The sequence below is a fragment of the Acinonyx jubatus genome, chromosome D4 (genome assembly GCF_027475565.1).
Source record: "Acinonyx jubatus isolate Ajub_Pintada_27869175 chromosome D4, VMU_Ajub_asm_v1.0, whole genome shotgun sequence".
In the NCBI taxonomy this organism is placed as follows: Eukaryota; Metazoa; Chordata; class Mammalia; order Carnivora; family Felidae; genus Acinonyx; species Acinonyx jubatus.
In genome coordinates, this window is record NC_069391.1 from 82,170,946 (window position 1) to 82,194,243 (window position 23,298).

General features: G+C 42.1%; 1 protein-coding gene across 1 annotated transcript in view; it reads right to left on the minus strand.

Moving 5' to 3' along the window:
- Positions 1–23,298, minus strand: part of PGM5 (phosphoglucomutase 5) — a 179,423-nt gene that overhangs the window by 125,680 nt on the left and 30,445 nt on the right. The window contains exons 4-6 of the mRNA XM_027041085.2: positions 23,129–23,254; positions 19,154–19,344; positions 18,395–18,549 (exon numbers count right to left, since the gene is read on the minus strand). Coding sequence (XP_026896886.1) covers positions 18,395–18,549; positions 19,154–19,344; positions 23,129–23,254 — 472 coding nt within the window. The remainder of the gene's footprint in view (positions 1–18,394; positions 18,550–19,153; positions 19,345–23,128; positions 23,255–23,298) is intronic.

Consider the following 23,298-nt stretch of genomic DNA (forward strand, 5'->3'; position numbering starts at 1 on the left):
TGCCTGCTCACTACACTGAACTACTGTGGTCAAAGGATTATACTCAGGTTGGAAAACAGAGGTAAAGAATAAAATCTGTCTCTGTTCTCAAGGAACTCATGCAAGGGCTTCCGATGAGCAACACTTAGAACCTAAGACAATAAAAATTCTATTACAGCCCCAAGTACTGATCCCAATCCAGACCAAGGTCAATGCTTTCCTTTCAGTATTCTCAGGGCCCACATTAAGTCATTCCTTACACCGTACTGTAAGTGTTACTCGGGATAGTTAGTCTTTCTCACTAAATCATAAAATTTTTTGAGGGTAGGCATGAATTATATTCACTTATAAGTGACCCAGAAAAGGTATTCCATAAAGGCTTATTGATGAGTAAGTAAAAAAAAAAAAACAAAAAACTATAAGAAGCAACAGACATCTTTGATGTCAGTGGCATCTTCAGGGAAACACCCATAATTCTAGAATGTTCTTTAATGGGGGGCAAATAATTTAAATGAATTAGCAGGCACTGACATTGCCCACCCAGTCATTCACACTGATCTCCCCCTTAACAGAACCACAATCTTATCATTTATTCTCAGTGAAGATGAAGTTACTGTAGAACAGAATCAACACTGGACTGGACAGCCTCACGGAAAAGATTTTTTTGACTTTAAAAAGACACACAGACAAAACGCAGTCCCTCCTCTCCCATCAGACTAGGTCATAGGTCAGGCAAATAGCTAGAATTGCTGGAGTCTTTCCATGAGGAAAGTTCATTAGGATAAAGACCACGCTCTGAGGAGGACAGGACCTGGTTCCTTGCTGATGCTGTGCAGGCAATGAACCAGACCACCTTGGCATTACCCCTTTCTAGATGTCTAGAAGGGTGAGATACATTTTTCCCTTATTATTTACGCCATGGGGAGGATAGTTTTCTGTTACTTGCAACAAAAGGTCACCTTGCATCAATCCCAATCTTTGTGGCCAGCTCCTAACTCCATAGGTAAAGACTGGTGTTATGTCAGTGGGTTTCTCTGACTACGAGTAACAATTTGCTCGGTTATAAAATGGGGGAAATAATACTTTTCACACTAGGCTCTGAGTTGCTAGATCTTCTATCTTTTCTCTGGTGGCTCGTCCTCCCCTTCTTCCTCCTCATCATGAAGATCATTGCCAGAGCTTATGTCATCTTCTGCATTCTTTAGCAGGTCGAGGATTAGAGAAAATATTTTATATCTGCACAGACTCAAATATTCCACACAGAATGTTTAAAACATCATCTAAACCTGTAGCAGAGACTGCCGGTTGTCCCTCTACAACCCTTCTCCTCTTTCTTAATAAGAAAACTCTTGATTGTGGGCCACACACCTTGGCCATTCAGAATCAAGACTCCACTTCCCAGCTTCCCTTGCAGCTAGGGGCGGGCACAGAATTGAAGTACTGGCCAGTAGGATACAAGCCAAAGTATCAAGCGCCCACTTCCGTGAACCTCTTTGAAAGACAGATAGTGTATCTATCCTTGCTCTTCCCGTCACCTGTCTTCTTTATCCTTCGCTCCAGGAGCTGCCTAACCTGCAAACATGGTGGTCAGAGCCCCTACTACCCTAAAACATGAGAGCAAGGGCTACCCCCAAGGGAGGCAGAGCAATGAGCTGGAAGCTCTATGGGGAAGAGCATCTATACCAGTCCTGACCATTTCCTTTCTAGATGGGGAGAGCCAGGCTTTGAGGAGTGACGAGAATCAGTGGTAAAGTGAGTAGCACCTGATGCTCACACACTGACATCTCCTTTTCTGTTTTTGTTTTGCTTGGTTTTTTTCTACCATGCCTCCCTGAGCGCGCTCTCTCTCTCTCTCTCTCTCTCTCTCTCTAGTCAGCTCCACCCTGACTGAATGTTGTACTCACTCAGAACCACAACCCAGCCTCTGGTCTCTGAAGGTGGCCCTCAGATGGAAGTCTCCTCTACAAATCCAATGGCCTTGTCCAAATCAGCCCTCATTCTCAAATCTGTCCTGGCACCTACTGCTCTGGTAAGATTCATGTAAACAAACCCCATTTGGGGACAAACATCTGCCTTTTCACCTCCCAAGTCTCTCTCCCTGGCACACCAGAGGAATTAGGTTAGTGGCTTTGCAGATAAAAGGACTACAGAAGAGCAGTGACTTAAAAAGTCACTCTAAAAGCAGGAAATGACCATTACAAATATAAAGTGGGATTGAATGCTGTTTAAAAAGGAAATCACTGGGGGAGGGGGGCACTTGGGTGGCTCAGTTGGCTGGCCATCTGACTTTAGCTCAGGTCATGATCTCCCAGTTTGTGAGTTTGAGCCGCACATCAGGCTCTGTGCTGACAGCTCAGAGCCTGGAGCCTGCTTCAGATCATGTGTCTCCCTCTCTCTCTGCTCTTCCCCCACTCACATTCGCTCGCTCTCTCTCTCTCTCTCTCTCTCTCCCAAAAATAAACATTAAAAAAAAATTTTTAATGGAAATCACTGGTGTTCCATTAATAAAAAAAAAGAAAGCCATTTTTGTGAACCTCTCCTCTACCCTCCCATCCCCATGCATGGGTATATCATAGGGCAATTTGCTCGGTCATGATGTCTCTTTTATTTTACCTTTTAGCCTTCGACTGAATTACTGAACAGATTATAAAATGGACGAACACTTACAATATGCACACAAATCACACTGCATGTTTTAATGGGATGTGTATACAATGCAAAGTCAAAATGCTATCATCAGAATTAGACATAAAGAAAAAAGTTCGAGCCGTGCAGGGGGGTTTAATGGTTTTGGCCAAGATACAGACAGACACAGGTGTGTTTTAAATGAAGAGAAAGAGGGGCACCTGGATGGCTTAGCGGGTTAAGCTTCAGACTCTCGATTTCAGCTCAGGCCTTAATTTCAGGGTCATGAGTTCAAGCTCTGCATTGGGCTCCACGCTTGGGCACAGAGCCTAGTTAAAAATAAATAGGGTGCTGGGTGGCTAAGTCAGTTACGCATCCAACTTCAGTTCAGGTCATGATCTCACAGATTAGGATTTTGACCCCATACCAGGTTCTCCAATGTCAGCATGGAGCCCACTTCAGGTCCTCTCCTCCCCTCTCTCTTCCCTGCCCCCCACCTTCCCTCCCACTGGTTCTCTCACTGTCTTTCTCTCAAAACAAATAACCTTTAAAAATAAATAAATAAAATATTTATTTATTTATTTATTTGAGAGAGAGAGAGAGAGACAGAGAGACAGAGCATGAGCAGGGGAAGGGCAGAGAGAGAAAGGGAGACACAGAATCTGAAGCAGGCTCCACGCTCTGAGCTGACAGTACACAGCCCAACACGGGGCTCAAATTCACAAACCACAAGATCATGACCTGAGTTGTGCTCAAACAACTGAGCCACCCAGGTGCCCCTGAATGAATAAATAAATATAAAGAAACAAGCAAAAAAAGAAACAAAGAAAGAAAAGAAAAGAAGACAAAGAAACCCTGTTTTCCAAGAAAGACAATTTTCCCAAAGAAATAAGATTACTGGGGTCCAATACGCGTTCCAAAGGAGCACTTGATAGAGTGAACAAAGATCTTCCACTTTATAACAGCTTTGAAGGATGATAATAAACCACCTGAAAGAGACCTTCATATGTACCAGACGTGAAGACACACACAATGAAAGTGAAAGGGTGAGAAAAAGATGTTCTGTGCAAAGAGAAGCAGAAAAAAGCCAAGGTTACAATACTTGTATCAGACAAAACAGACTTTAAAACAAAGACCATCAGAAGAGACAAAGAAGGGCAATGAATAATGATAAAGGTGTCAATCCAACAAGAGGATATAACAATTATAAATACCTATGCACTCAACATTGGAGCACCTAAATACATAAAGCAAACATCAACAGACGTATGGGAAGAAACTGAGAGTAATATAATAGTAGGAGAATTTAACACCCTATTTACTCAATGGGTATATCGTCTACGCAAAAAATCAATAAGAAAACAGTGTCTTTGACACATTAGACCGGAAGGACTTAGCAGACATATACCGAACATGCCATCCAGAAACAACAGAACATATATTTTTTTCAAGTGCACATGGAAAATTCTCCAGGATAGATCACATGATAGGCCACAAAACAAGTCTCGATAAGTTTAATAAAAATGAAATCATATCATGCATCTTTTCTGACCACCACAATATGAAACTAGAAATCAATCACCGTAAAAAAAAAACTGGAAAAGACACAAACATGTGGAGGCTAGACAACATGCTGCTGAACAGCCAATGGGTCAATGAAGAATCAAAGAGGAAATAAAGGATACTAATGAAAAGGCAGATGATCAAAAAGCAACGGGTCTAATCCTGGATCCCTAATTGAAAGATTCCACATACATGTTAAAGAGACCTAATGAAAATTAACAATCACCAGGGGCACGTGGCTGGCTCAATCAGTGAAGCATGTTACTCTTGATCTTGGGGTTGTGAGTTCAAGCCCCATGTTGGGTGCAGAGATCACTTAAAATAAACCCTTACAGGGGCGCCTGGGTGGCTCAGTCGGTTAAACGGCCGACTTCGGCTCAGGTCATGATCTCACGGTCCTTGAGTTCGAGCCCTGCATCGGGCTCTGTGCTGACAGCTCAGAGCCTGGAGCCTGTTTCAGATTCTGTGTCTCCCTCTCTCTGACCCTCCCCATTCATGAGCTACCTCTTCCTGTCTCAAAAATAAATAAATGTTAAAAAAATAAATAAATAAATAAACTCTTACAAAAAAAAGAAAGAAAATTAACAATCATTACTTACAGAGTAATCTGAAAAACGACCAACTACAGAAACTTGAGATTCATACAGCATTTTTCTAAAAGCTTTGTTGTACTGTGAAATGTGAGGCACCCACAGCAAGGAGCACAACCCGATTACTATCATCTACAAGAGAAATGTAGGAGTTAAATGTAGCCACTGATCAAGGTTTAGTCCTACTTCCTTAGTAGAAGAATTGGAGGCTAGTCATTAGACTTCACTGTTTGTTCTTTTTTCTTTTAACATTTATTTATTTTTGATAGACACAGAGCGTGAGCAGAGGAGGGGAGAGAGAGAGACGCACACAGAATCTGAAGCAGGCTCCAGGCTCCAAGCTGTCTGCACAGAGTCCAATACGGGGCTTGAACCCATGACCTATGAGAACATGACCTAAGCTGAAGTCAGACGCTTAATGGACTGAGCCATCACAGCCAGAGTAGGGGAGTCAAATTCAAACTTGGATAAGTCTGAACGTAGAGGCCAATGAAAGTCAGAAAGTAGGATGTCCCATTTTGTGCATAAGCTCGTTTGAAAACGGTGGCAGGCATACATGTTTGCATTTCTTAACTTATGTTCTTTCTCTCCTTCCTACTCCTAAATATAGGTAGTAGAATCTGTGTAAGACAATCTGTAGGATATGTCGTCGTCAATGATTTGAAAACTCTCCAAATCTATCAACATCAGATTAAAGCCATGAATTTCTTTAAAATCAGGAGAACACTTTACACAGAGAATATTTCCAAATTTTGTTGACAATGAAGTTTGACAGAGAAAGACAGTGATATCCAGAACCCAGCAGGGTGCCTGGCAGGCAGCAGGTACTAAAAAAAAAAAAAAGTTTGATAAATGGCCGAGTAAATGGTAGGCAAAGAGAGAGGGAGGGATGGGGCGCCTGGGTGGCTCAGTCAGTTGAGCGGCCGACTTCGGCTCAGGTCATGATCTCGCGGTTCGTGAATTCAAGCCCCGCGTCAGGTCTGTGCTGACAGCTCAGAGCCTGGAACCTGCTTCGGATTCTGTGTCTCCCTCTCCCTCTCTGACCCTCCCCCATTCGTGCTCTGTCTCTCTCTCTCTCTCTCTCTCAAAAATAAACATGAAAAAAATTTTTTAAAAAAAGAGAGAGGGAGGGGATGGAGGGAGAAAAAATAAGGACTGAGAGATGAAGTCAGAAAAGAAGGAAAGAGGGAGAGGTAAAGAGGGAGGGAGAGAGGGAGAAAGAAGAGGAGAAGGGAGGAAGGAAGGAAGGAGAAAGTAGGTAGGAGGGAGGGAAGTGAAAGGAACGGAAGGGAGGGGGAGGAAGGGAGGGAAGGTAGAGGAGAGGAGAGGAGAGGATGAGAAAGAATGACAGATGAATCTATGAGCATATTATGCAAGGATCATAGGCAAGCACCGCCATTCCAGTTCCAAAGCCATTGTCAGTTATTGGTAAGTAGCCAAGGATTGACAGGGTACCAGGGGGTAACGAGAGGGGCACCTTGAGTTCTTGGCCAGGCACTGAGTTCTTCCAAAACCACACTCCAATGCCCTCACTACTCTCCACCTCTCTGCATCTACCGGATCCCAAGCTGCTGCCGTTACTACTCCCTTCTGGAAGAAGAGAAACATTTTGCTTTGGAGAACAACTGCGTCCATTCTTGGTCATTTGGTTTGGGAAAGCACGATGGTCCTCCCAGCTCCACCTCATCAAGGGAACAGGTCTTAAGACTCTCAGCCTATCCCACCCCTCGTGGCCTTGGTGAGTCAAAGGGTCAGAGGTGGTACAAACCCCAGACAGAGTCAAGATTCAAGAGGAGGTTTTCGGTTGTTTCCTTCCAGAAAAGCTTTGTCTCAGAGACAGGAAGTAAAAAACCTTCATCCTCATAGACAAGGTGTGTCAGGTCATGAGGCCGGCAATCCTGCAAATATTTGCTCCCCCAAAGGGAAAGCCTGGAGAGCCAGAGGCAGGGAGCCCGGGGATGAGAGTGATACCTTCTCAGGCAGAGCTGACAGCAATATCCAGGTCAAGTGGTTGTATCATTTGAGCTGCTGAAGCGAGGTTCACCTGCGGCCACCTCTAATTTGGCTATGTGGGTCAACACATCCCCTGTCTTATGTAGGCCCCATTTCGGCTAGTTTTCTCTCATTTGCAGCACAAAGATCCTGACTGATAACAATCTCTCTGTGAGTCCCGGATAGAGATCTTGCATTCTTAAATCCAAGCACCAACTCATCAAAGAGTTTTCCTGCATGCTAGAATACAAACCGCTGATGCCATCGAGGACTCTAAAAGAATTTAGAATTCCCAATGACGAATCTAAATCTCAGGCAGAAACCTGATCAGAAGCGAGATCAATGGATACCCAGATCTGGATTCCACCCCCACCTGTATAGGGCACATAGACAGGGGCTAACAAGATTTCTTTTCTTGTTTTTTTTTCTAAGCACGGACATCTTACACCCAACTCCTGACACATTATTTACTAAAAGAGCCCATTATCCCTAGTGGGTATATTTTATGTTTCTGGTCATCAGTGTTGTCTGTGTGAGATAAAAACTCAAAGACAGAAGGAACTGTATCTACTTAACCCACTTTGTAGAGAATGTAACAGAGAAAAGCTGCTGAGACCTGATAAAAGTTTTTGTTTGTGTGTGTGTGTGTGGCCACTGCTGATCTTACTACTTCCAGCAGATCCTGAGGCAAGAGTATAAAATTCAAACCTTACCTTGAACTCCAGTCAACATTTTCCTGGAAGTCTTAAGTTAAAGCCAGGGATTGCTTCTTCCCGAACTTTACTGAACGGTAGGGACGTTCAAGGTCGAAATCACAAGACAGTTGGGGGTTGAAATTGATTATGCTTGTCCATGTCGCCTACTACTTTCTGGGCAACGTAGGTACCTCCCCCCCCCCCACAAACACACCCCCTAACCCGCACAAATGGCTTTCACTCAAGATACAATCAGAATACCTTCTTGCTGTCAACAATAAGGATCAGTAAGGAAATTAGATGTGAAACTAGACAGTCTGGTAGCAGTCGTCACTGCTTCTTTCTTGATAGGTGACGTTAGGCAAGTAGCTTAACCTCCCAACATGTTATTTTTCCTCTAAGTAAAATGTCAATGATGGCGCCTGAGAAATACTTCTGAGGGTCTGGTGAAAACTGAATAAAATACTATCATAGATTTCCCTGGGAATAAAAATGCATTGATCCCCTTACTCTTTGCTGAGCTGACAAAACTTTTGGGCAGCTTTCTTGGATCCTATTGTTCCTTTGGCCTGATGGGTACGGTAAAACTGATGATGTTTCACCACCACATAAGTAGTATTCTGACAGGCCAGGCTTAATGCTATCCTGTGAGAATGAGGCTTAAAAACCCATTTTAAAACTCGCTGCGTTTTCTGGTTAGCGTTACCAAATCCATTTCGAAATATAAAGCCCGTACAAAAAGTACGTGCGCATGAACTCCACAAGAGTCTTCAGGCCTAGGATGATGTATCATTATCCCCGTTCATTTAAAGTCGTTGCCAACTGTCAGGCTTCTTTGGCAGCTTTGGCAAAGCATTTGGCACGGAATGATGCTGGGCTATCCCATCTTCCTTATATGTATCTTATGCCAATAAATTTGAACGATGACCTGGAAATCTTAGAGCTTCCAACTCTAAACGTGAGTTAAGTCTTTTCCAAAGAAGACAAGAACTGTGGGTAGTATATTGATATTCTGGCTCGTCACAGAGAGAAAAGCAGTGGACAGAGATTCCCGAGGCCACTGAGTCACGTGAACCCGGCCAGGGGGGCAAATACCGGCTTCGATGTCGCGAAGTACAGTTGACTTCTGACCCCAACTGTAAAGGAAGATCCAAGGGCAGTGCTTTGTTTCGTTTTGAAATAACTAGGACTTGAGTATTTTTTTAATCAGTTTTATCAAGGTATAATTCACATAAAATAAAACTCATCGATTTTATTTTATAAGTCCCAAGAGCCTTGACGTATTTATACAGCTGTATAATGATGTATGTATACTACCGTAATGAAGACATATAGTTGCTTCATGCCCCTTTGTAGAAATACATGGGACTGATTTTAAAATTGTATCGATATTTTAAGCCACGGGGGAAAAAAGGGAATGAGGTTATTTAGCTACACACACCTTCCAAAAACCAAAATCGAGAGTATGGATGAAGGCAGGCCATGAACTCCATAATCCCCTTGCAACGCAACTGCATGCATTTAGCTGTATGGTCCAGACGAGACGGCAGTGAAATCCCTGCTTAAAGTGATCTTTGACTAAAGCCTCCAATCACCGAGCCAGGGGTTAACGGGGGCTTCTTTCAACACTTGCTGAGTCCACCAGTAGTCAAAGTGACCTGCCAAAGGCCACAGGGAACCAAGCCGGTGGGAGGGCTGAAGATGCAACGCAGGATACCCTTGGCAATGACCGTGCCTTTCTAGAGATGAAGCCGAAGAATGGGCAAGAGTCCTTGCAAGGACAGCAAGAGAGAGCTGACTCCTAAAAGTGGCTGTCTTTCAGTTCACCAGGGAGGGTGATGAGGACTGTGTATTTTGGAACTCGGGTTCAAAATTGTTTTTCTCACCAACTCAAACAGCAGAAACCAGAGATGGCTCTGAACAACTGAACAAAACGTGGTTTATCCGGCATCCCCAAAGCTCTGGCAGCTTCCGGTCTTAACCTATTAACAACGTATTCCTCTCCCTTTAGCCAACCAATTCATAAACGCCCTCTACTAAATGTAGACATGCTTATCATGTGCTTACCAGACATCAACTCATAGAAACACCGAAAAACAGGTTTCAATCATTGTCAGCCTCCTTTCCGGTAAGTGAACGCAGAAAGCAGAGAGGAAGGTAACAGGAGGCATCCTCTAAACGTCCTAGGAAAAAATCCACTGCTCATCCTACTCCCTCGGGCAAGAAATAAATAATCCTGAGCTTAATTTCAGGCTGTGGTGAGTTTTTAATTAGTGAGTAGGAAATAACCGCTAGGTGGTGGCTTCCTTTGATCTCACCTTGATGAAGTTGTAATCGATACCCTTATATCATTGCTAAAAATCTGGCTCACTGCAAATTTACCTAAATGTAAATGAAAACCATAAATCAGGCACAGTTCTATTGCACCCGAAGAAGGCTGTGTAATTATACATCGTTTATTTTCTTCTTATCGTACAGATACACTTCCCTGTGCCACCCGGTGATAGCATCAACGAATTTATCTTGTACGAAAGTCAGAAGTGTGTTGGCAGTTTCCAGTACTTAACTTTGAGAATTGGGTGATTAGATCTGTGGAGTTCTGTTATTTTTTTCTCTCAAATAAAAGGGATCCAAAAGGAAAAGAACCTCATTCATTTAAGAAGTGTTTATTGAGAACTATTCTGTGCCAGGCACTGGATAACATTTTTGCCCTTCAGCGGGCTCACTGGATATTAGAAAACAGACAAGTATGGGCTTTCAATGCCTGTGACAACTGTGATAAAGTCATCTGTGAAGAACAAGTTCTATACCCTGCTTTGGGGTGGAGAGAACACAGTACCAAGGTGGACTTACTAAGCTGTTACCTGACTCAAGACTTGAAAAGGAAGGAAGGACCAAGTGGGATGGGGTGGAGCGAAGGGAACACATTCCAAGGAAAGGCAGCAGCATGTGCAAAGGCACAGCAGTGTGAGAGGTCATCGAATTTGGGGAACTGTAAGCAGTATAACACATCTAGGGGGTGGGGTAAAAAAAATATAGGCAGGAGTGAGATGTTCATAATCCGGAAATTACGCACGCTTTAGAATCCAGAGATGAGATCTCATTGTGCAGTCCTTTGGGGCTACCAACGGATTTTAAGCCAGGGAAGGAGACGCATGGCTTTGTGATTGGGTGGTCCGGAATGTGAATGAAGGAAAGGAAGCCTGGAGGCGGGGAAAACAGTTCATTGGATTTTGCAATAGTTCAAGCAGAAGATTGTGAGAACCCTGAACTAGCAAGGTAGAAGTAGGGACAGAGAAGAACGGTTCAGGAAACATTTAAGTGGCTTTTCTGACAGAACTCAATGACTAATGGTATTTTGGGAATAAGGAAGAAGTATAAGTCTAGAATTATTTCAAGATTTATAATTTGGGTGATAGGTGATTCACACAGAGAGTAAACAAAAAAAAAAGAAGAACAATTTTTAGGGAAAATCAGGAAAGCCGCTATTTATACTCATTAAATTTGAGCTGCCTATAATACAGCTATCTATTGACAGAAAACTGGATACGGAACTCAGCGGTAAAATTTTGCGTGAAGAAAAAAAGTGAAAATTAGAAGTGTTTCAAACTGACAAGAATCTACTACCTAAAATATGTAATGACCCCCTATAAATCCATAAAAAAGAGGAACTCAAATTCTAAAAATGAGCAAAGGGTAGGAACAGGCAATTAATAAAAAGAAAATCCTCAAACCTCCGAAGCATATGAAGAAACACTCAAACTCCCTAGTAATATGAGATGTGAAAACTGAAAATAGCAGTGGGAAATTGGACTTTTGGGTACAAGAGTAACCAGCATAACCAGCCAACTGGCCAATCTTTGTAGTAATCTCTACTTGCTTAACTCCCCAGCTCATCCTCTTCCCTCCTTTTTGGACCCCAGGCATAGGGTGGGGTTCATCATGTTCATCCCTGAACAATCTTTTCATCATTTGTCCAATGGAGGACCCATTTCATTCTATGGCCATCTCTGCCCTACTTTGGAGGCTAAATGCCACAGATTGTGCTCCTGCTTCCAGGGAGTTTGGTCAAGAGAAGGCATTAGCAAGAGATTGGAGGGTGGAAAAAGAGACAAGGTGGGGTATTTCTACCCCTCTGACAAGTTCAGTTCCTGTCTGATAGCCCACCTTCCATAACCCCAGACCTCACGAGGCTACAGTTACCCTCATCCCTCCCTTTGATGCTTCAGTCCTGGGAGAACTAACAACTTTCTACTATCCTGAGTCATGGAGAGCCTCTCATCTCTTCTTGCTGTTTTTTTTTTTTTTCTTTCTTAATTTGTCCATACTTCTGCATGAAGTTATTAACTTACTATTAATAAATTCTCGTTAGTAATCCCCCTTTCAAGGAAGCCATCTCTTTTCTGCCTTGACCCTGATGAAATCAGTTTTCGAGAGTTTCAGGGGAATAGCTCCTGTGATAAAGGGATTTCCACCCCCCTTTTTTTTTCCTTTTATTTTAATACGAGATAGACTTGAACATATTTATCTGCTGAAGCAAAATAATTCCCATCATTCTGTATCAGAAACAATGTGTGGAAGACTGAATAATTAGGCATTAGCTCAGATCACTCTCTCTCCCATTACTGAGGTGCATCATGACTGATCTAAGAAACAGAAGAGCACAGATTTAAAGGAGGCAGTAAAGACCAAGACCGTTGTAGATGAGGAGATAATTGCATACTTACAGGATTAACACTGTCTGGATTGCAACAACCCGCTGAATACGTTCAAGAGAAAGCTACAGTACATATTTCAGATCGGGGACTGGCAACAAATATCTGTAGACTACCTTCTGAAAAATAAGCATTTTCACATGTATCATGGACTATTTCTAATGCCAGCATCACAGCCAGGTCAAGCTGCATGTTTCTAATTTTGGCCCTACCCATAACCTCCTCGGAGAGTTCTCGCCTGGCTCTCCCATCTAAACAGCATTCTCCTTACCCGCCAATTATTACCGAGCCAAGTGCGTTTCCCATGAGCATGTGTTACCATTTGTATTCATATTTTTTCTTTACTTCTTATGGCTTGTCTTCTCCGTCAGGCTAGAAGCTCCCCCATGGCAAGGTACCATGTCTAGGACACCAAAGGCCCTTTATAAATAATTCTTGGGGTGCCTGGGTGGCTCAGGCGGTTAAGCGTCTGACTCTTGATTTTGGCTCAGGTCATGATCTCACAGATGTGAGATCAAGCCCCGCGTCGGGCACTGCACTGAGTTGGGAGCCTGCTTAAGATTTTCTCTCCCTCTCTCTGTACCTCCCCCACTTTCTCCCTCTCTCTCTCTCTCTCTCTCTCAAAACAACTAATTTTTAAGTGAGTAAATGGTGAACAGCAAGGGTGGCACAAATAGCCAACAGAAGGTAGAGGAGGATGAATTCCCTGCACCACCACATTTATGGGGGGTGGACCCTACATGGCCTCTCTTGTAGTCAAAACACACTTTTCAGTCCTGGATCCCTCGCAGTGTATTCAAGGATGCTGGCTTTGTGTGAGGCTGTAAATATCTCTGATGAGAAGGGCTCAGGTCTGCGTGTGTTTGCCTTGTTTTGCACAGCATTCGGCACCGTCCCAAGCACAGATGGGCTCTGCGTAAATATTAGTGAAGGATGATGACACTGAAGCTTATTTAATACTTCTGCATAGGGTGGAGACAGGTCTCGGGCCACAAATATACTTTGAATGTGCTTTCCTTCTCGAATCATTGGAACCAAAACGATTTCAGCAACAGAGAGTCATCTGCGGCTACAAATCAGACACATTCAGAATGACAACGCCCCAAAAGAATGCCATTTTCAAGGCTGAAACTGTATTATTCCGGGCTCAATGGAATCCTTGTTTTAGTGACGCTGGAAGAGTAGAAATTAAAGACATTGAAACTCTTCCCTCAGGGAACAACAATTATCTGTGAACAATGAAATCTGGCCTGAATAATTCATCAGTTTCGAGGGTCCAGGCCTTCCCCTTATTCTAGAATGCCAAGAGTTTAGGCAAGTGCATCATTTAATAGGTCTCAGCTACTCAGCTGTCATTCTTCCTGGTCCTGGCACTTATGGGCACATTCCAATGATTTTATTCATTTAAAAAAAAAAAAAACAACTATATGGCAAACCTTGCCCAAGACAAAAATTTGAAACTGTATTTATTTCACCTAAGAAGAAAGGAGCTCATTGAGTATCCATCATGAGAATCTACCTGGGAACTGCACAGCAGATCAAATACCCAAAACAAATCACCATGTCAGAGCCCCACAGAACTCTGGATCCCAACCAGTAAGCATGAATAATCCTTTTAAATGGTCACTTACATATCAGAACAGGCCCTTTGTGAAATGTCTAAGCAAGGCCTCTGCTTTCTGACTGAAGCAGAGTTTTATGGGGATGGAGGGGAGCAAGTGAAATCAAGAACCACCGGGAAATATCCGGGAGAAAAGAGGACACATGGTTTTTGTTGCCAGAATAAAACCTGCCTCTCCTGGCCAGGGTTTGGGAAGTTGCTGGCTGTCACCCAGGAGAGTTGGGCAATATTCTGAACTAGTTTCTCAGGGACCATCTTGATCCAGGAGTAGTTACTGGGCAGATGCAATCGCAAACCAGAAGACCTAGTTTCAAATCCTGGGTCGCTTTCTGATTAGCTGTATAACCGTGTACAAGTCACTTCACCTCTCTGATACTTGGTTCACCATCTTTAAGATGGCGAGAGTAATGCCTACCCAATTACCCACTAAATTTGTGCAAAGATCAAGTGAAATCAAATGTACGGAAGTTCTTTCTAAATTATAAGATTATGTATAAGTGGAAGGTGATATTATCAAATACACTCCCATAGTATTAAGTAACCTACATAGCAATCAGGATCCTGTAATCACACGCTGAGCCCTCAGTGTTTAAAAATGGTTCCATTTTGCCTTGTTCTCTACAGTTTTATTGAATCCTTTTGTTCCCCCCCGCCCCCGCCTTTAAGGAAGGATATAAGCAAAGGTAAATGGGAAAGAATGTGGAATAACACACCCTCTTCTTTGGTACTGCTAGGCCCTGAGTTTAGATTATCATCATGGGCTTGATATCAATATCCCCTGAGGGAGAGAAGTAAAATGGGGGGCATCCAAGAGACTCTTCCCGGTGGAAGAATCCAAGTTCAAGTGACAAAAAAATCAGTTGTATTTCTAATTGCTAGCAGCAAACAACTGGAAAATTAAACTTACAAACCTCTTCTACTTATAATAGCATCAAAACATAGAAATTTTTACTCAGAAATGAGTTTAACAAAAATAGTGTAAGACCTCTACAGTAAACGATAAAACATACATAAGAGAAGTTAAACTACAAAGTATGTAAGAGAAATTAAAGTGCTAAGTAAAGAGAGAGATAAACCACATTTGTGAACTGGAAATTTCAATATTCGTAAAATGCAATTCTTCTCAGATTATTCTATAGATTCTACCCATTCCTCAAACCCTAAGAGGCTTTGGTCGAAATCGACAAGCTGATTTTAAAATGGTTATAGATGGGGCGCCTGGGTGGCTGAGTCGGTTGAACGTCCAACTTCAGCTCAGGTCATGATCTCACGGTTCATGAGTTCGAGCCCCATGTCAGGCTCTGTGCTGATGGCTCAGAGCCTGGAGCCTGCTTCAGATTCTGTGCCTCCCTCCCTCTCTGTCCCTCCCCCACTCATATTCTGTCTCTCTCTCTCTCTCAAAAATAAATAAAAACATTAAAAATAAATAAATAAAATAAAATGGGTATAGAAATGCAAAGGACCAAGGCTATATCATTTTTCTAATTTGGCCAAGAAGAAAAAATACTGGGGGGATTCCCCTGATTTCAATACCTACTTTAAAAGTTTAATAATCAAGACAGTGTAATATCGGCATAAGAATAGGCAAAAAGATCAATGAGACAAAATAGAGAATCCTGAAACAGACCCAAACAGATATGGTCAACTTCTTTTTTTTAACAAGGCACCAAGGGGAAAGAAAATTGTTTTTCAATGAGCAAGGCTGAAACAACAGAACATAGGGGAGAAGTTAACCTTGACCTCTGCCTTCAACCCACACAAAAATTAATTCAAAATCATCGTAGACTGAAATGTGCAGATTAAAACTACAATGATTCTAGAAGAAGACATAGGGAAGACATCTTTCTGACCTTCGGGTAAGCAAATATTTCTTGTAGAGGACAAAAAGTATAAACTAACTATACAAGAAAGTATTAATAAACTAAACTTCATCAAAATTTAAGGGGCGCCCGGGGGGCTCAGTTGGTTAAGCATCCCACTTCAGCCCAGGTTATGATTTCACGGTTCGTGAGTTCAAGCCCCGCATCAGGCTCTGTACTGACAGCTCACAGCCTGAAGCCTGCTTCGGGTTCTGTGTCTCCCTCTCTCTGACCCTCCCTTGCTCGCACTCTGTCTCTCTCTCTTTCTCAAAAGTAAAAAACATTAAAAACAATTTTTTTTTAATTTAAAACTTCTGAGCTAAATGGCGGATGGACATTAAGAAGGGCCCCTGTTGGGACGAGCGCTGGGTGTTGTATGTAAGCAAAAAATCTTTGGGTCCTACCCTGGAAAAAAATACTACACTGTATGTTAACTGACTTGAATCTAAATAAATAAACTTTAAGAAAATCAAAACTTCAGCTCATCAAAAGGCACCATTAAAAATATGAAAAGCCAAGCAACAGGCAGGGAGGAAATATTTGCAACACACACATCTGACAAAAAAAAAAACATGATCGAGACTCTATAAAGAACTTCTATAAATCAATAACAAAAGATAACCTAATTTTTTAAATGAACAGATACAATTAGCATATGAAAATGAGCTCAACATCACTAGTTACTACAATGATGCAAATCTAAACCAAAAGAAAAGAGAACATTTCAAAACGCAGAAGGACTCCTTGGCAGGAGTCTCCCAGAACGTGAATGTGTACTGGGGGCTTTTGTTTTAAGGACTACAGTATCTTTTTGACTTGAAGCCTGTGCAAAGGGCTTTCCCCCTCACCCTTCACCAGAATGAAACCACAAATAATCAGCTACTAGTAGGAACAGACAGCAAAGACTCAAGGAGACTGGAGACTCAGAGTGACTTCAGTTCAAGAGATGTCTGTCCACCCCACCCCAGATCTTGCTTTTGGTTTCTCTCTGCTAAAAGATCTGCTTCTCAACAAGCTGCTGACTCAACCAGGGTCTTGACACAAGGGCTGCTCTTGGAGTCAAAGGGTACAAAGATTCCTAGGATAGAAGCAACAGAGGACTGGTTTCTCTAGAGGATACTGAACCAAATAGGGATTAAACTGTGTCCTAGATACACCTGCTCAGGCAAGAGAAACAAAAGCAAAACTACACTATTGGGACTACACCCAAAGAAAAGCTCTTGTACAGCAAAGGCAACTGGTAACAGAATAAAAAGGCAATGTACTGAATGGGAGAAGATATTTGCAAACGTTATATACAATGAGGGGTCAATATTCAAAAGATATAAAAAACTTACACAACTCAACACAAAAAAAAAAAAACACAAATAATCTAATTAAAAGTGGGCAGGAGGGGCACCCGGGTGGCTCAGTCAGTTAGGCGTCCGGCTTCAGCTCAGGTCACGATCTCACAGTTGGTGAGTTTGAGCCCCACATTGGGCTCTGGGATGACAGCTCAGAGCCTGGAGCCTGCTTGGGATTCTGTCTGTCTGTCTGTCCGTCTATTTCTCTCTCTCTGTCCCTCCCCCGCTTCAACTCTGTTTCTCCTTCTCAAAAATGAATAAACATTAAAAAAAAAAAAAGTGGGCAGAAGACCTAAACAGACATTCTTCCAAAGAAGACATACAGATGGCCACAGACACATGAAAAGATGCCCAACATCACGGATCATCGTGGAAATGTAAATCAAAACCACAATGAGATGTCACTTCACACCTATGAGAATGGCTAGAATAAAAAAGACATGAAATAACCAGTGTTGGTGAGGATGTGGAGAAAAAGGAACCCTTGCACACTGTTGGTGGGAATATCAATTAATACAGATACCGTGGAAAACGGTAAGAAGGGCTCTCAAAAAATTAAAAATACAATTACCATATGATCCAGTAATTGCACTACTGGGTGTTTACTCATAGAAAATGAAAACACTAATTTGAAACGATATGTGTACCCCTTTATTTACTGCAGCATTATTTATAATAGATAGCCAAGATACAGAAACAACCCAAGTGTCCTTCCAGAGATGAAAGGATAAAGAAAGGGCATATATGTAAATGGAATATTCCTCAGCTGTTAAATACAATGTGATATAACGCTAAGTGAAATAAGTCAATTGAAGAAAAACAAATACCATAGGATTTCACTCATAGGTGGAATTTAAGAAACAAAACAAAAAAAAAGAGAGAGAAAGAGAGACAAACAAACAAAAAAAACCAGACTCTTAAAAACAGAGAACAAACTGGTGGTTGCCAGAGGGCAGGTAGGTGGGAGGATGGGTGAAAGGGGTGAAGGGGATTGAGAGTATACTTAATTATGATGAGCACTGAGTAATATATATAATCGTTGAATCGCATTGTGGACCAGAAACTAATATACCACTATATGTTAATTACACTTCAATTAAAAAAAAAAAAAGGAAATGATACTTTGCACTCACTGGAATTGCCAAAGTAGAAGAGATTGACAAAAAAGAATGAGACACAGGGATCGGATACATCCGTCAAGTTCCCGCAGCTAAGCAGCGGCAGAACCGGGAATCCAGTTCAGGCCACCTGATGCTTCACGTCCCTATCAAGCACACTACACGCGTCTCTAAGTTCCCACACTTCCATCAGTTCCCGCCGGAGTAGGGGAGAATGAGGGACAGTTACCCACAAAGGGGACAGTGACGTCAGAAGCATACCGTAACGTTTTCCACGGTGACATCCTTGCTTACCTGTCCAGGGCCGTGCTGGTGGGCATACTCCTCCCAAACCCTCGCACCCCCATCTGCCGGAAATATGGAATGCAAGAGAGGTTGGCAGCAATGATGGCCAGGGAGTCAGAAGGGCTCACAAAGAAGCCATTCTGGCCGAGGATCATATAACGGTCCTGTCGGAAAGAATGTGTGAAAACGATGAGACAGAGCCATCTGCTGCTAGCAGCCCGTTCCCACCAGCAGCACAAGCTTCTTTACTGCCCTCCTATATTTAAACAACCTCAAACAACTTGAATGAGGCTACAGGGGGCATGAGAAACCTTTTAAATTCCTGAGTCCTGGAGGGCCCGTGATCTTGGCCAACTAGCAATGTGTTCAACCTGGTGAACTGTGGATGATGACCTTGAGCTTCCGTAGCCCCCGTGTACTTTATTTCACACTTTCCCCCAAAACACAATGGAGAACGAGAGTTATAGCTGAAAGAGCTGTTGCCTTCATGCGGCGCTTTCAACAAAACCAACCATACAGAGAGATTTATCGCATGAATTTTTTTTTTAAGACATAACCTTTTTTCACAGCATCGGGCTAACCTAGAACTAAGAAAAGCAAAAGCTATTTAATTGCAATATGGAAGAGCATTAAACAGAAGAATAGATGCAGAGCCCAGTTAGGGTTCAAATGTGCCATATGTCAACCGGCCCCAGGAATTCTCTGGCTTCCAGGGGCGAGCTTATTACATGGCAAAAGGGTCAGCAGGCAGAGAACTTTCCTACTTACCCCATCAGCATCAAATGCCGCTCCAAATCCATATTCCCCTCCTTTCATAGCTTCCAGAAGGGTTGTTGCATATGTCAGGTTTGGGTCAGGATGCTGCCCCCCGAAATCTTCCAGGGGGACACAGTTTATTGCAGAATTGGCTGGGGCTCCCAGCTCATCACACAGGACTTTTCTCACATAGGGTCCCATAACTGAAAAGAGATACACGCAGCAATGTGAAATCTTTAAAGAAACCCCCAAATGTCTTCTATCCTGGGTAAAACAAGAAGGGCAATTTAAGAGCACAGAATAAAGAAATTCGCCAAGCTTTTTCAAGACACAACACAGAGTAATACTTCAGCTGACATTCATTGAGCACCTAATATGTGCCAATGACTATGCTGGGCAGTTACATAATATTTTTCTCCAAAACTTTTCTAATATGTTGCCAGAAAGAAATCAACTGCTTAATAATGATCCATTGTGTGCAGCTTTTTATGTACTGAAAACTTGAGCTAAATATATGCAAAAGCACTAAAAGGCTCCAATGATGTTCTTTGTCTCTGCAATCACTTTGACTCTGTCAAGTATATAATTAGACACTGTAAACCACTGTAGCATATAAAACGAAGCATATTTTACAAAATAAGTGCTAAGGGATGGTGTTTTCCAGTTCAACACACATTTATGGAGTGCCTACCATGGAATCCCAATGTTAAGAATGGAAGGCACCATTGGGGGGCCTGGGTGGCTCAGTCAGTTAAGCATCCGACTTCAGTCCATCTCATGATCTCACGGTTCATGAGTTTGAGCCCCGCGTCGGGCTCTGTGCTGACAGCTCGGAGCCTGGAGCCTGCTTTAGATTCTGTGTCTCCCTCTCTCTCTGCCCTTCCCCCACTCATGCTCACACTATACCTCTGTCAAAAGTAAAAATTAAAAAAACTTAAAAAAAAAGTGGGGCACCTGGGTGGCTCAGTCGGTTGAGCATCTGACTTCGGCTCAGGTCATGATCTCGCAGTTCACAAGCTCGAGCCCCGCATCAGGCTCTGGGCTGACAGCTCAGAACCTGGAGCCTGCTTTGGATTCTGTGTCTCCCTCTCTCTGCTCCTCCCCCGCTCATTCTCTCTCTCTCTCTCTCTCAGAAATAAAGAAACTTTAAAATTATAATAGAAAAAAAAAGAATGGAAGGCAACATATTCAAGGGATGCAAAGCACACAGTCCCTACATTACTGGCCTCTTAAAGCAGGAGTGGGATGAGTGAAATCGACAGGTGAGTGAATGCAAGAGTAAGACTGTGCTATTCAATGTATATTTATGAAATAATTAGATCTAACGGCTTAGGAGAAGAAACAACCACAGGCAAGGTTTCAAGAAGGAGGTAGCATTTCCAAGAAGACTTGAAGAAAGAATATAGAGATGGGGACTGGGGATGTCATCCAAATGGAAATGATATTATAAACAAGGGAATAGAGCCAGAGCACACACATACAGCACATCTGGGGACCAGCATGCAATCCTGTTGGCTGAAATATATGTAAAGCATTGCTTTCCATTTATTTTCCACTGATAAGATGCAAACGTCAAATAGTGAACATCTTTTGACTTTGCATTTTAGGTTTCCTTTGGAGAACCAATCCTTTCCCCATCTCAGTTCTTATAATACAGACATGGCTAAATTCCATTTCCCCCAAGGCTGAGAAGGTGACCTAGATGTGCCCAATCAATGCCCTCCATCCACAGTGATTGATTCAGAGATGGACATATAGTACAACCTAGGCAATGAGGCTCAAAACCAGCTACATTATTCAAACTATTTAGAAAGAGAAGCTGTATTCCCTCTAGGCCAGATAATGAATGCTAGGGCAAGAACCTGAAAGATCTTTTTCTGGGGAATATGATTGGCCCAATAAGAAAGAACTAAACAGCCCACACAAATGACCTTAGAGTAAAACCCATGGAGGACGAGCTCCACACATGAGCTCCGATCTCCCAATAAAAATTTTAGTGCCTCATTCTTAAACATGCCAGACAGCCAAGGATCACCAAACTTTTGGAAAATGCAATTAACATGAGACCAAAACAAAAAGCATAAAGAACAACCTGGAGGAAACAGAAACTATAAGGAGAAGAAAAATTTTTAAATATATACCAGCAATATTTTAACAGAGATTAATAAGATATGATAAAATGGCTAAAATCAAAAAGACTGAGAATACCAAGTGAGGACATGGAAAAAGTGAAGCCCTCATACACTGATGGTGGTGCAAATGGCACAGCCACTTTGGGTAACAGTTTGGCGGTTTCTTATAAAGAGAAATATGCACTTGTCCTATGACTCAGAAATCTCAGATCTAAGACAAATGAAATCAAGTAATGCATAAAGACGTGTTCACAAATGTTGATAGGAACTTTGTAGAAGCCAAAACCTAGAAATAACCCTAACTATATCACCTGGTGAATAAATAAACAAACTGTGGTTCATCCATACAATGGAATCCTACTCATTGGTAACAAGGAACCACTCCTGATATATACAACACCACGAATCCGTCTCCAAAACTTTACGTGCGTGAAAGAAGCCTAAAATAAAGGGGTATATATTTTGTGCTTCCATTTACATGGCGTTCTGTAAAAGGCAAAATTATAGGGGCAAAAGCAGATGAGTGATTTCCAGGAGCTATGGGTTAGGATAAGGGGTATGATTACACAGTGCCACAAGGTAATTTTCTAGAGTGGGGGAAATTCTCTATATCTTGAATGTCATAGTCATCACATGACTATATATTTTTGTCAAACTTCATCAAACTGTATGCCTAAAAGATGTCAGTTTTACTACGTATAAATCAGTAAACCTGACATTTAAAAAATATGGCACTCATGAAACATGAATAGGCCCACTATTTTTTAAAAGAGATTATTTGGAAATGAAAAAACAGTTTTTGGAAATTAGAAATATGATAGTGGAACTGAAAAACTTAATGGGAGGGCTTAGAAAAAAAGTTGAGGAAATCTCCCAGAAAGTAGCACAAAACAAAGAAAAGGAAAATAGGGGTGGCGGGGGAGGTGTAGAGGAGAGAATAGGAACACTAAAGAATCAGTCCCTTAGGTCTAATACCTAAACAATAACCATTCTGGAAGGAAAGGAAAGAGAAAATAATAGAGGAAATCATTCAAGAAGTAATTTAAGAAAATGCTCCAGAATTAAAGGATACAAGTTTCCAGATTAAGAGGATCTCCCAAGTACCCAGCACAATAGAAGAAAATAGTCCCACATTAAGACTCATCAGTACAAAAGGTAGGAACAGTAATGATAAGCCAAAGACCCTAAAAGCCTCCAGAGAAGAAAAAGCAAAGATTTCATACCTGGATTAAAAGTCAGAATAGCATCAGATTTCTCAAATTCAATACAATTGGCTATAAGGCAATGGAGCAATGCCCTCAAACTTCTGAAGGAAAGTAATATCCATCTTAAATTTCTATATCTAGACAAATAAATATCCCGTGAGAACAAGAAAAAAAAGGTATTTTCAGATATGCAATGACTCAACACATTCAGCTCCCATCAGGTTTCTCTCCGAGCTCCTGGAGAATCTGTTCCTCCAAAACAAGGAGGTAAATCACAAAAATGGAAGACAAAGGATGTGGACATAAGGAGAGTCAACATGAGAAAGGGGTAAAGAGAATTACTAGAATGATGATAAGGACAACAACAACTCAAGAGAGCAACCAGTGCAGAGGGGAGCACATCAGAGATCTCCAGGAACATGAAGTGAGAAGATATAGATCCTGGGAGAGTATGGGGATTAAGAGTTATGATAGTGTAGACACTGGACACCAATCTTACCAAAATGATGATATAATTAGTGTATCTGAACACACACACATTGTGTGAATATCCATGAACCCAATCTTCCTCATAATCTCAGAAACCCAACATGGGTAGAGGCCTCTTCAACATTTCTTGGCCACCAATTGGGAGAAGACCACGAACTTACCTCCGTGCATCGCATCAACTCGGATCTTCAGTTGTCCGGGCCCTGTCAGCAAACTCTTGATGGCATTAAAGTCAAAGATGGTCCGAAGGAGGTTGAGATAGATATCTACTGGGTCCACTATCTCCACTAAGGATAGAAAAGCAAAAGGAAACGTCAATGACCATACCCAT